Consider the following 14,422-nt stretch of genomic DNA (forward strand, 5'->3'; position numbering starts at 1 on the left):
TAATACCGAAGACTGTGGAAAAGAGAATCAACCTGAGCAAATGCAACCACCAAGAGTTCAGAAAAAGGTGCATAAGAAGCCAATGCAGTATAAGAAGGAATGGAAGGTTAAACAAGATATCCCAATGCCCATTGGAAAACAAAATGAACCATCAAAAGCTGAGGAAGATCATAATGCTCCCACTCAGGTGCAGTTGCAGCAAAGTGGCAAATATATAGAAGTGTTTCAAGGGAATGGATAGAGTAATCAGCATGAAGCTCGGAATCACCATGAGTCAAACTTGGAAAGTGATTCAGATGACTCCTTGAGGCCAAATCAGTACTCAACTCTGAGAATATATGAAGAAGAACATGAAAAGAGAGTAAGTCAGAGAATTGCTAAAAGACAGCTCCCATGATTTTCTACTCTTGGAACATTAGAGGGCTGAATAAGGCCCATAAGCAAAAAGAACTCAAGGCCTTTTTGCTTAAAAATAAGATTGACTTAATAGGTTGCCTTGAGACTAGAGTTAAACAACATAAAGTTACAAAAGTTACTAGGATATTTGGGGTAGAATGGGACTTCTATACTGATTATGCTCATGCACCTAATGGACGGATTTGGATTGGCTTGAGAAGAGCATCAGTTGAAGTGACTATCCTCTTTAGATCTGTCCAGTTGATACACTGTCATATTGAGGATAGGTTGTCTTAGTTTAATTGTGATTTAACATATATCTATGGGCATAATACTATCACTGAAAGTAAACCATTGTTGGAACAGTTAAGGAGCCTAAAAGGAACTATAAATGGCCCTTGGATCATATTAGGAGATTTCAATACTCTTCTGCATAGTGATGATAGAGTCAATGGGATACCAGTTCATCTTACTGAAACAATTGACTTCCAAAATTGCATTACAGATTTTGGGGTAGGACAGATTACTAGGAAAGGCTGGCAATTCTCTTGGTGTAATAAACGAGATGCCCCTGATAGAATATACATCCATATTGATTGGGTGTTTGGTAATGCTGAGTGGTTTCAGACATACAATAGTATTGAAGCCAATTATCTCAATCTTGATTGCTCAGATCATTCTCCTATAGTGATCAATACTGTAGTTGCTAGACAATACCTGAGAAGCCCCTTCAGACTTCTCAATGTTCTGCTACAACAGAAAGCACTTAAGATAATTGTCCAAAATATGTGACAGCCAAATATCAGAGGACATTGTATATATGTAGTATGGCAGAAGCTGAAATTGGTGGAGTTAGAAGCTAAGCATTTGAATAAAGAATACTCATCATTAGAGTGCAGATTACTTAATCTGAAACAAAATCTAGGTGATATCCAAGACAATCTTACAGATGACCTATTCAATAGCATGCTTATAAATGAGGAAAATGAGACATTGATAGAGATGGAAAAATGGGATGTCATTCATGAAAGAGTCCTCAGACAGAAATCCAAGTCTACATGGATCTCTTCTGGTGACTCAAATACCAAATTCTTTCAAGCTCACATGAAAGCTAGACAGGCCAGAAACAAAATTTCTTCAATTCAGAATGAGCAGGGAGTTTTAATCACTGATCCAAAGTTAGTCCAACAGGAATTCATCACTTTCTTCAAGAGTTTACTAGGCACCTTTGCAGCAGTGTTACCTTGTATTGACATAGTTTTAGCAAGAAATGGATCTTGTTTATTTGCAGCTAAGCAATAGGACCTGGTCAAACCTGTGACTAGGGAGGATGTGACACAGGCTCTCAAGGAACTACCAAATGACAAAGCTCCAGGCATAGATGGCTTCCTAGCAGAATTTTTCAAAGCATACTGGGATACTATTGGAGAAGAGGTAATAACAGCAATACTAAAGTTTTTTGAAAATGGGCAGCTTCTAAAAGAGATAAATTGTACCACTGTGACACAGGTACCTAAAGTTTCAGCTCCTACTATGGTCAAAGAATTTAGACCAATAGCTTGTTGTTCAACTCTATACAAGCTAATTGCAAAAATCTTGACAACTAAATTGAAGACAGTAGTGGATCTCATTGTAGGCCCATCTCAATCAGCCTTTATTGAGGGGAGAAGTATTTTGGACAATGTGATAGCAACCCATGAATTGGTCAAAGAATACTCTAGGAAAGGGGTTACACCTAAGTGTATTGTCAAAATAGACATGAAGAAGGCTTATGACTCAGTGAAGTGGGGATTCCTACAGATGGTGTTGCTTGAATTTGGCTTCCCTTTGAAGATGGTCAACTAGATCATGGTTTGTGTTTCAACTATCAGCTATTCTCTATTGATCAATAGTGGATTTACCACAAGGTTTCAGGCAAAAAAGGACTAAGGCAAGGGGATCCAATGCCCCCTTAACTATTTGTCTTGGATATGGAGTATTTGAATAGATCCCTGAAGAAATTAAAACAAAACCCTGATTTTAATTACCATCCCAGATGCTCAAAGTTGGATCTAGTACACATTTGCTTTGCGGATGATTTGTTACTGTGTTGCAGGGCAAATAGGATCTCCATCCAGATAATGTTACATGCATTTAATCACTTCTCTGAAGTTTTTGGGCTCAGTGGAGTGTGTATTCCTATAGATGGTGTTGCTTGTATTTTGCTTCCCTTTGAAGATGGTCAACTAGATCATGGCTTGTGTTTTAACTGTCAGCTATTCTCTATTGATTAATGGTGGATTGACCACAATGTTTCATGCAAAAAGGGACTAAGGCAAGGGGATCCAATGCCCCATTAACTATTTGTCTTGGCTATGGAGTATTTGAATAGATCCCTGAAGAACTTGAAACTAAACCCTGATTTCAATTACCATCACATGCTCAAAGTTGGATCTAGTACACATTTGCTTTGCGGATGATTTGTTACTGTATTGCAGGGCAGATAGGATCTCCATCCAGTTAATGTTATAGATATTTAATCACTTCTCTGAAGTTTTTGGGCTCAAAGCCAATGGATAAAAGTTCACTCTATGTAGCAGGGGTGTCCAGTGAATTCAAGAACTAGATCATTCAGGAGATGGGCTTTTCTGCTGGGAAAATTCCATTTAGATACTAAGGAGTACCACTATCCTCCAGGAAACTCACAATTCACCAATGTTTACCACTTGTGGAAAAGATGATTGCAAAGATTAGATGCTGGTCTACTAAATTTCTTTCTTACAGTGGGAGACTGCAACTGATTAAAAGTGTATTATTTGAGATGCAGACTTACTGGGCTTAAATCTTTCTACTGCCAAAAAAGATCATCAGTATGGTAACAAATGTATGCAGAACATTCCTATGGACATGTACAAATGAGGTTTTCAGAAAAACTCTATTAGCTTGGGAAAAACTGTGCATGCCTAGGTCTGTTGGAGGATTAAATATTTTGGAATTATATAGATGGAACAAATCAGCTATCTGTAAGCTTTTATGGGATGTTACTCAAAAAAAAGATAGTCTATGGGTAAAATGGATTCATTGCTTCTATATAAAGCAGAGAGATCTAATGCAAATTCCTATTCCTAACCAAGCTTGTTGGCTAGTTAGGAAGATATTGGAAGCAAAGAGCTGGCTAGTGAATCATGGTGACCCTGAGGTATTGTTAAAAAGATTTGAGATGCAGGGAAAGTTCAGCATTAAAAAAGTATATCAATTCTTCACTCCCCAGTTTCAGAAAGTAGATTGGAAGAAAATAGCTTTGGTGCTAAGTACTATTCTCAGGCACTAATTCATTCTCTGGTTAGGAATCCATCACAAGCTATCTACTGTTGACAGGTTAGAGAGATGGGGAATACAGATTGGAAAAGAGTGTGTATTGTGTGAATCTGGCATGGAGGAAACCTTGGAGCATATCCTATTTGATTGTCCTTATTCACATCAGGTGTGGAATTCTATCCTAGGCTGGTTGGGAATAAGAAGGAACACTGACGCTTGGCAGGAGGAAGTCACTTGGATAGCAAGCAGGATCAACAACAGACCAAGGGCTCATATTCTAGTATTTCTCTTTCAACAATTGTCTATCATATCTGGGCGGAGAGAAATGCAAGAAGATTTCAACAAAGGAAGCAAGAGGCTATGCAGAGGGTGAAGGAAATAGTTATACAGTTACATGTTAAAGGGCAGAGAAATTGTAAATGGAAGAGGATATTAGATAGATTGAATTGTTACCCTACATAGTTAGATTATAGTGTAGTTTTAATCTTCCTAGAGAACTAACTCTTGAGTCCAAAAGAGTTAGCTTTGTATAAATCTTTACTTGGTTGAATAAAAATTTTATTTTGACCAAAAAAGCAAAGTGTGGAGTGTTGAGGTTCCGTCAAAAATGCATATATTTAACTATTATTGTCTCACATTATAGCACTCTTAATCATCTTTTGAGTATTAATTACATTACTTTATGCTTAATATTATATTTTAACTGTGTAGAAATAAAGCGGTGTAAAAATAAAGAGATTTGAAGCAAAATTGAATAAAACGCGAAAGAAAAAGAAAGAAAATTAAAAGAATAAAAAGGAGGGGGGGACACCCTTGCCCCGAAGATGAAGACAAGAAGAAATGAGAAATACAAATAGTGAAAGAAGGCAAAAAAACGTACCTGGCATCTGTAGGATTCAAGAGGGAAATCGCAAAACTCACTGAATTTAGCGCCAGGCCAGCGCCTCGGGCTGGTTGGGACGCTGTGATGGGCCATTTTTCCTATTTCGTCCGGGATAAGATTATTTCGGCCCTACACGGTCCCAATTCATATAAAAGGGCTTTTAAGCCTAATTTGGATAGGATCTAACATATTTTGGAGGCAGGGAACACACACCACGCTTGTAGGAGGCTTCTAACTCGTTTGTCTTCTCTTTTGTTCCCTTAATTTCATAATTTATCAGTTCTACAGCTGTGAGTGCTACATGAACGTTGTAGTTGAAGCTTGAATTATTCTTATTATTTTATCATATTGGTTTATTTATTCAATCTGCGCTTAATTATTTGATTGCTTGATCACCAATTAAATACTATCTACGAATCTAGGATTGAACTCGTGAGAGGAAATTCTAGATTGCATATAAGATTGAGTAGAGCAAGATCTTGAATCTGAGTATCGGGAACGAATTTGTGGTTAGGATAGGGATATACCTAATCGCCTTTCTCGGTTATTATACGGAAATTATTAATACGTTCTTGTTAATCCTAATTTCATAGGAATATAGGCGTTAGATTAACTTGAATAGGTGAGTAGTATTTCGGGAGAAGGCTACGAGTAATATTAACCCTGTCAATCAATAAACCAGATAAATTAATTAGACAATTTAAGTGGAAGACTTAACGGGATTGTTAGCTAACCCATAGCTCTAGAATATCGGCTCTCATTGAATTCGTGTCTAATTTTGCCAACTTGTTTTCTTTAATCTCTTAGTTTGTTACTCTAAATTAGTTTTACTTAAATATTCATAGTCAGAAATTCGCTTGGATAGATTAATTATATTAGTTTAATTTAGTAAATAGTTAATTTAGTCACGCCCCAACTCGGAAAGCGCGACTGGTGCCCAACCGAGTGAACCCGGTCAAGCAAGCATGTTAGACGCTTTCTACCCAGCGCACCCATGATCAAGAGAAGATATAATTTCGTTAATTAGACAGTAGGGAGATCATGTATACAATACTAAATCATTTCATTAGTTACTTCACTTTTAAGTCTCAAAATATACATATTCTTATAGTTTGAGTGGAACAAGTGATCAAAACACAATATAACTTGTTTGACTTTTCTAGCACTCACGTACAACCCAAATAGTGTCTACGGAGCCTCTAAAAGATACAAAAGAATGTTATGATAGTGCCGGCAATAAAGCTCCGGCTATACCTCAAAACGTGATAATAATATGAACAAAAGATACAATACATGATACTGGGATGAAGTGGGGCTCACTAAGTCTGCTGGGAAGAGGATGTACCACTATCGCTGATCAACAATACTTGCTATGAAATCACCTGCATCCATTTAAAGATGCAGCGCCTCCGGCCAAAGGAACGTTAGTACTGTCGAATAGTACTAGTACGTAAAACTAAACACCATCTTAATAGAATGAATAATAATACAAGGGGGAACAGTCAAGAATTCAATAAGAGCTTCAAATATTACTAAAACATCAAGTTAAGGATCACATAAGTTTTCAAGTCAATTTTCATGTTATTAGGTTGGGTGATCTTTAGTGCCGATATACCATAATTCACAATACCACCGTATTCTTACATGGAGTCCGATCACGACCCGATCGGCTAGGTCGTCTCATTTGAGACATCAACCATAACCACAATTTTATTATAATTTCCAGCACAGTCACCACCATGTGTGCGACATGGCATCCGATCACGGCCCGATCAGATAGGCCGTCTCACCCGAGACATTACCTTTTTTAGTCAATCATCTCATATCATACTTCTTTCACATCCTTTCAATTCATTGGTACTAGTGGCCACAATTATAAAGTCATTCTTGGCACTTGGCCGTATTTCATAATTTCAGTTCCCCTTTCCACATTGAAACATCATTATCATTATCAACAACAATAAGGCTTCCCATTCAATACATTAAATTCACATATGAGTAATTTGAGAATCTTAGGCACATAGAGGCTTTTCATACAATTTGGCATAACAACCTTTATTTCGATCTTAACTTGAAATCTTAACATTTTTAACACATATTCCATATTTTGAACACATCCTCAATGATAAGGTGATATGATGAAGCATTTACAATACATATTGAGGATATATCCTTCAACACAAGCACATTCAGAATAGCCAATTCTATTATGATCAATTTGGGACTTACACCAATTACATGAACACCGTGGGATTCGATTCTAAGAATAAGGGGGTTTAGCCAACATACCTCAATTGAGCTTCCTTTAAACTTTAAAACATTCCGGAATTCTTAGCAACTTCGATCTATTTTAGAAATATAACAAGTTGGATCAAAATTAGGAAGATGGTCATGATTCTAGCTCATTTGAGCACATTATCAAACACTAGGTGTGTACTAATATTTTTAAGGCCCTTTTGTGAAAGATTCCATCATTCCCCAACCCATTCTCTACCAGTTTTAGCTCACAACCCTCCTACATTCTTTGATAATACATGCATGCAAGATAACAACTCCCACACCCAAGAATTGTCTTTCTAATTATCCCATTTTTTGTAAATTTTTGAAATTGAGAGGTAGGACATAGATTCTTACCTTTAGGATGAAGACTTTCTTTGTTAATCCTCAATAATTGAGCAAGAATTGATGGATAATAGGTTGAAGGTTACTCCCCCACACTAAGCACTCTTTCTCACTCTAAAAGTATCAGAAATTTGCTCAAATTTGACTATGGCATATGTTTTATTGAAGTAGGGTCGGGTTATAAAAACCCAAAAATGAAGTCCCGGGACAGGATCTGCGGTCGCATATGTGACCACATAATGATTATGTGGTCCGCGAAATAACCGCAAAAAATGGCCTTCGGAACTAGGCTGGCCTGCTTCACTCTGGGGCCGTTATGCGGCCCGCAAACCTGTTCAGCGGTCGCATAATACGCCGCAAAACCTCCGTCCGCAAAAATTCTAAGGTTGATTGTGCGACAAAAGTGCGACCCGCGAAATGGTTGTGCGGTCGCATAACTGGCCGCGAAATTGACATAAAAATGGCTCAAGTAGTTGCTTCACTCTGCGGCCCGCAGAGTTATTATGCGGCCGCATATTGGGCCGCAGAAATGCCTATCTCTGCAAAATATTTTCCTTCAACTCCCCAGTGCGTTGTTCAATCCAAAAGGTCTGAATCCCGATTTTTAGGAAAAGTCCGAAGAATTTCTACTATTATTAACCTCTATGCCTACCCCGGCATCATAGAACCCCGATTTTTAGGAAATATTTTACGGGGCCTTACAAATTCACAAATCCATGTGGGTACAATATGTGGACTTACAATCCTATATTACTTGTACGATCACATATACTTGTGTGTGCGTTCGGGATCAACAAGATGTATGTACTTTTTCATCTAGTGCTATGCAATATTCAAAGAACTACCAATTGTACAATAGCATAAGTCATTTTGGAATAGAAAAACAACCGTTTCCTTGGGAAGTTTATTTCCACGCACTGTTTTTCAACTTCAATTTCAACCAGAATACTCATCCAATCACTTATCCAAGATCTAGCTAGATAACAAACTCTCCAATTAATAAAAAATGCATCAAATAAATGAACTTGCAAGAAAAGAAAAAGATGAATATCCTAATTAAAACGGATGCAAACGTTATCTAGCATCCATTAATGTGTTCTAAAAGATGAAGTGAACATAAAAATGATATTAAAAATAGATTCTAACAAGTGGATTCACTAAGATATGATTTTCAATATTATAATTAGTGGAGTATTAGCTTTTGGATATTCTTACGTAGCCTAATGACTAATTAAGAAGATTAGGTGTCTTCAATATAATATTCATGCTGAACTTTCACTTGACAGCTACCGGTACATTGAATACCCAAATGGTCAGTAGATAATTAAACCGGCGGTATAAAGTATAAACTAGATGCGATACGAATACTTAATTTATGTTGTCATTTTCAAATGTCAAAGACTGGTCTACTCAGTAGTCCCAGTATTGTAGATTATATATAAAGGAAGGAAGGAAGAAACTGGAAAAGGCTCACAAGTTGCCGCATCAGCAAAAACCCACACGAGTTATACACACCAAAGATTTGGAACTTACTTTTCTGAATCCAAGCCAGTTGCCCCATAAAACAGATGGGCTTACCATATTTTAAAATCCAGCCTGTCTCCTTATCTGTTAGAAGTTCAAGCTGAGCTCATGCAGTAGGATTTCAATGGTGGAAACCCTAACTTTGCGATAAAGAGAAAGGGGGGAAGAGAAGGCATCGGACAAAATATCTGGAAATGAAAATGAACCTTCTAGCCTCTTATTTCCGGATAGTACAAGTATTTATAGTTGTATTACAATGTGGCTACACTTACAAAGATAAACTGGCTAAGAAAATAAGAACTACATGCTATATTTGTGTATTAGTATTTGGGCCGCTAGTGGAGGATGGGGTCTGATCTGAAGGAGTGTAAAGGTGAGGCCCAATGTGCTCAACACCCCCCCCCCCAAGCTTGGGATGATAACACTCCAAGCTTGCTCAGCAAATGATGGTGAGAAAATCCTGTAAGGGGCTTGGTCATGATATCAGCAAGTTGTTCAGCACTGGGAACATAATGAAGGGAAATCAAACCAGAAATGAGGTTGTCGCGCACATAATGACAAACAATCTCGATGTGTTTGGTGCGCTCATGAAATACTGGATTCTTAGCAATGTAAAGGGCAACCTGGTTGTCACAAAAAAAACAGGAACAGGATTCGAGATCGATATACCAAAATCAGCAAGTAGTCTGATTAACCATGAAACTTCAACAACCACTTGACGAAGGGCTCTATATTCAGCTTCAGCAGAAGAGAGGGAAACTGTTTGTTGCTTTTTACTCTTCCAAGAAATAGGGCAACCTCCAAAAGTGATAAAATAACGAGAAATAGACTTCCTGGACATAGCACATGTTGCCCAGTCTGAATCAGAGTAAGCTCTGAGAGAAAAATCAGCATCATGTGAAAGAAGAACCCCCAAAGCAGGTGCAGCAGAAAAGTACTTCAGAACATGAATAACAGCAAGCATGTGAGGAACTTGAGGAGCTTGGAGAAATTGACTAAGGGGCTGCACTGAAAATGCAATGTCAGGTCTTATGTTTTGTCGAAGCCAAAGAGAAACGCATACAACAATATGTAGTGAAAGTCCAGGCTCAGCTCGCACGGTTCAGGGAATGGTCAATTACACATATCCCAAGGGAAGAAAATGCGGAAACATACGCGTTAGCCAATCTATGATCGTCCATGGAAATGAAGGGAACGGACTCCTGTACGGTCATGTAGATAATGCATTCGGTATTGGACGTAGACGGCTACTACGAAGTAAATAATTTGGCATGGGATTGGGAAAATGAGATCATTGACTATCTCGAGCACGTGAAGCTACATGAAGATCCGAAGGCATCTCTAGCGCTGTGTACTAAGGCAGTTCGATATAACCTCAAGGGATCGGAGGTTAGTTGTACAGAAGATCTTTCCAAGGCCCGTTGGCCCGATGTTTGGGAGCCTCCGAAGCTAACTATGTCATGAGGGAAGTCCACGAAGGGATTTGCGAAAATCACTCGGGCACGGATTTCTTAGTATTAAAGCTAATTAGAGCAGGATACTACTGGCCACGGATGGAACAAGACGCTATGGCTTATGTTCAGAAATGCGACAAGTGTCAACATCACGCACCGCTAGTACATCAACCGGCAGAGCTACTGCACTCGATTTTGTCTCCCTGGCCATTCATGAAATAGGAGAAGGATATAGTGTGTCCGTTGCCGCCAACCCCCGATAAGGTAAGATATCTTTTAATTTTGACTGACTACTTTTCTAAGTGGGTTGAATCAGGTCCTTACCAGAAAATTGGCGAGCGTGAAGTTGTAGATTTCCTATGGGAGAATATAATTTGTAGATTCAGAATACCAAAATAGATAGCCTGCGACAACGGGCCACAATTTATAGGCGCTAAGTTCAAAAAATTCCTTGAAGACCTGAAAAACAAAAAAATCACATCATCACCTTATCACCCCGAGTGCAAACGGTCAAGTAGAATTAACAAACAAGGTGATTATCTAAAATCTCAAAAAGAGACTAGAAGCACCCAAAGACAAATGGCCCGAAGAGTTGCCGGGAGTATTATGAGCATATCGAACAATGGCAAAATCAAGCACGGTGAGACTCTTTTCTCTCTCGTATACGAAGCAGAAGCCTTGATCCCGATGGAAGTAGGAGAACCAACCTTGAGATACTTCCGGGCGGATGAAGAAATAAATAACGAAACATTACTGATGAAATTGGAGCTGCTCAACGAACATAGGGATTTGGCGCATATAAGGATGGTAGCCCAAAAGGGATAATGAAAAGATATTACAATCGAAGAGCCAACCTCTGTTATTTCAAAGTGGGAGACTTGGTTTTAAGGAAAGTGACTCAAAATACCCGGGAGCTCAACACAGGAAAGCTAGGTCCGACATGGGAAGGCCCCTACCAGATTTCAGCTGTCACCGAAAAAGGGTCATATGAATTAGAAAATTAAGACGGAGTAAAGTTACCGAGTAATTGGAATGTAGCACACCTCAAAAGATACTATTGTTGATGAACATCGCCTATACTGAAAGTATTGATGATAGGATAGAATCCCGTATTTTGGCCATAGTTTGCACTCTAATTACTATATTTTACTTGTGTTTGAGCTTAAATGATAGTGAATTGCACTTATTTTGTATTTTATGCCTTGCAGGAAGTCATTTCGAGTTAAAAAGATAATCGGGAGCTAAATCAAATAAGTTGGAGCTTTGAATTCTGAGTAAAAGCCTAAGGAATTAAATCGAGATCATGTTCGGGGGTCAAGGACCGATTCTGGATATCAAAAATCGAAGAAACAAGTTTACTCTATAAAAATTACACAGTCGCGGTGCAAGGGGCTGCGCATGGGGCCGTGCGATAGTGTTGTGTGCTACTGTCTGTCAGAAACTGCTCTATGAACTTTCCCACTAGCGCCCTACATGGGGCAACGAATGGTGCGGTGCGCCTGTACAAATTTCTTATAGTACTTTTCTGTTTCGGCTTGAAAATGGTAAATTCGTCTGGGCCCACTCCTACGTGGTATAAATATACCAAAAAGATATTTTTGAAGGGACTTTTTTTACCTTGGAAGCTTTAGGGAGAGCATTGGAGGCTACAAGATACATAATATCATCATTTTTCCATCAATCCAATACGGGAGTTTGAATTGTAATGTTAGATTGATGCTACTCTTTAATTATAATTGTGATGACTTCCTTCATGATTATGGAGTAGTTTACCTTAGGATTTGACGGATATGGTGTTTTGATAAATATTTGTAGATTTTAACTCTAGTTCTTGCTTGAATTCGTTTATGGAGTTTTGAATTGTTACAACTTTATTCACCGGTTTATTTAATCGAAAGAAGAATATTTTGGTGATTATCTTTGCATTACTTTGTTTAGTTTAATTAAGTGATCCTCTTAAGTAATTGAAAGAGCTTGTTAAATTGTTGATTAAACCAAGTTAGGAGAATATTCAAGAGACGTTTTCCTGAAGACTAATCCATTAACGCATACTTGCATATTTTTACAATGCTTATATTAGTTCACCTCGTAGAGTTAAGATTTAATTGAGAGAGGAGTCTTGACTACACGTTTGAATTAATTATCGAGTAAATTCGTGAGAATCATTAGAATATTAGAGTAAATTAAACTAGAGTTAGATCCCAAATAGCTATCTTGCACCTATCTTGTCAAAACCCTTATTTCTCACATTGATAATAAACCAACACTAGGAATCTCTAATTCCTTGCAGTCAATTGTCAATTGCTTTACTTTAGTAGTTAATCTTAGTTCGTAATCATTTAACTCAAGTCTTGATCCTCCTGAATAGCAATTAAGCAAAAGATTATTCGAACATTGTTTAAATTCAATCCTTGTGGAGAAGATATTTCACTATACTATCTTTGATTAGCGAGCATCAATTTCGTGTTGTGTTTTGCGCTCGTCAAATTTTGGTGTCGTTGCGGGAGATTGGCAATCAATAGTGTTCAAACTAGTTTTGGTACTAATTCAGGAACCTATTTTATTTTATTCTTTACGGGTTTTCTCTTCTGTGTGTAGGCAACAGGTTGACTTCTCTGGTGTATGACTCGATCTTCTTCAAAAGAATTGATCCCATACAATCTAGAGGTGGAAAAGAGTCTGCAACAATTGAGGAAAGAGAAAGAACTCACCAGAAAGTTCTTAGGCAACATTCAACACCAGAACACATGGCTAATAACGGTTATGACGGAGTAGATTTAGCTGCAAGAGAGGCAGCTTAGCATAGAGAAGAAGCTGCACAGATAGCAGCTGAGGCAGCCCGTAGAGCTGCTGATGAGACCATCGAAGATGATGGGAGTCGAAGATTCAATCTAAATCGACCCTTGGATGAAGACTAGTTAGAGAATGTGGTACCCAGGCCTGGTAGAGTATTGGGTGAGTATGCCAGACCAGTCTATAATCAGGGACTGTCCAGTGTCAGGACTCAATCTGTAGCAGTAAATAATTTCAAGTTGAAGTAAGGTTTGCTTCAAACTATCCAGAACAATTTTGTCCTTCAGAGGGAAGGTGAATGAAGATCCTAACACTCACTTGATGGATTTTGAAGAAATCATGAACACCTTCCAGTACAACGGAATGTCAAAAGATGCAGTCTTATATGTAAATAATTAGATTTATTATATTAAAGTTAGTTGATTAATATTCTTGTCTACTTGTAAAAAAAAAAAGGAAGAAAGAAGAGGCAATTAAATTTATTCCACTTCTCCACAAAAATTGGCAACTAGTTTCATCCCAAAAGAAATTTCACTCACCCATGATTCCCACTCCCCGCACGTCACTCTACACCAACACACCCTCACGTCCCAATTTTTCTACTTGACCTCAATCCCACGTTCCCCACTTCAACTCCCTGGCACAAGACTAGATAACTACCATTGCTCTTCTTTATAAAGGGGAGGGAGGAGATCTTTGGAAAAAAAAACGAACGGTGAAAGAAGAGGAAAGAAAAGATTTTTCAAAAGAAAGGGAAAAGATTGTTTTAAAAAGAAAATTTTGGTGAGATTAAGAAAAGGAGTTTTTCGTTCGTGGATTTTGGTTCGAGGTTGTTGTTACTTTGTCCGGTCATATTTAGCGATATTGGATTTGAACTGTAGTGGATTTTCTTTCTCGTATTACTGGAGCTCTTTTACTAAGGTCCCAATTCTATCCTCCTTTATTGTTATGTCTATATTTCTTCCATAAATTCAGAGCATGATGATATGGTTTCCTTTATTAGTTTTTTTTTTTTGCCTTAATCTACTGTTTTTCTTTCTGTGCATGTGTCTTTGAGTTATCGTTACTATCTTTGAGTTTGTTCAATGAAAGATTTCTAAGAATAAAAAACTTATATGGCATTAAGGTTAAAAATCATCTTAAGATATATATATATATATATATATATATATATATATATATATATATATATATGAAAGTTTTGGGTCTAGTTTCGTTGCCCTGTTAAGCTTGGACAAAATTATGCTATAATATTCATAAGTCATAAATGGATTAACTTTTTCTAATCATTCTTGTGAATAGGCCATGAACTATAATAAATCTTTTTTTTTTATTAGATTGTAGTAAATTTCTTTTATATAAAGAAAAGTTTTTCTTCTCTGAGTATATGTTTACAATTGTTAACTACTTGGCCATGAAAGCTGAAAACTTTCAAGTGTTAATTGAGTAGGAA

General features: G+C 37.6%; 1 protein-coding gene across 1 annotated transcript; it reads left to right on the plus strand.

The window, feature by feature from the left end:
* The first annotated feature begins 3,247 nt into the window (after positions 1-3,247).
* Positions 3,248-4,066, plus strand: LOC142179967 (uncharacterized). Its single transcript, XM_075250872.1, has 2 exons — positions 3,248-3,699; positions 3,754-4,066. The coding sequence occupies exons 1-2, from the start codon at positions 3,248-3,250 to the stop codon at positions 4,064-4,066; spliced, it is 765 nt and encodes a 254-aa protein (XP_075106973.1).
* The last annotated feature ends 10,356 nt before the right edge of the window (positions 4,067-14,422 follow it).

This window comes from Nicotiana tabacum, chromosome 4 (assembly GCF_000715075.1).
Source record: "Nicotiana tabacum cultivar K326 chromosome 4, ASM71507v2, whole genome shotgun sequence".
NCBI classification, from domain to species: Eukaryota; Viridiplantae; Streptophyta; class Magnoliopsida; order Solanales; family Solanaceae; genus Nicotiana; species Nicotiana tabacum.

Bases quoted from the DNA above. Each gene is read 5' to 3' on its own strand.
- LOC142179967 (XM_075250872.1), top strand. From the start codon at position 3,248: ATGGTAACAAATGTATGCAGAACATTCCTATGGACATGTACAAATGAG. The intron at 3,700-3,753 runs GCACTAATTCAT...TACTGTTGACAG, and splicing joins GTGCTAAGTACTATTCTCAG to GTTAGAGAGATGGGGAATAC.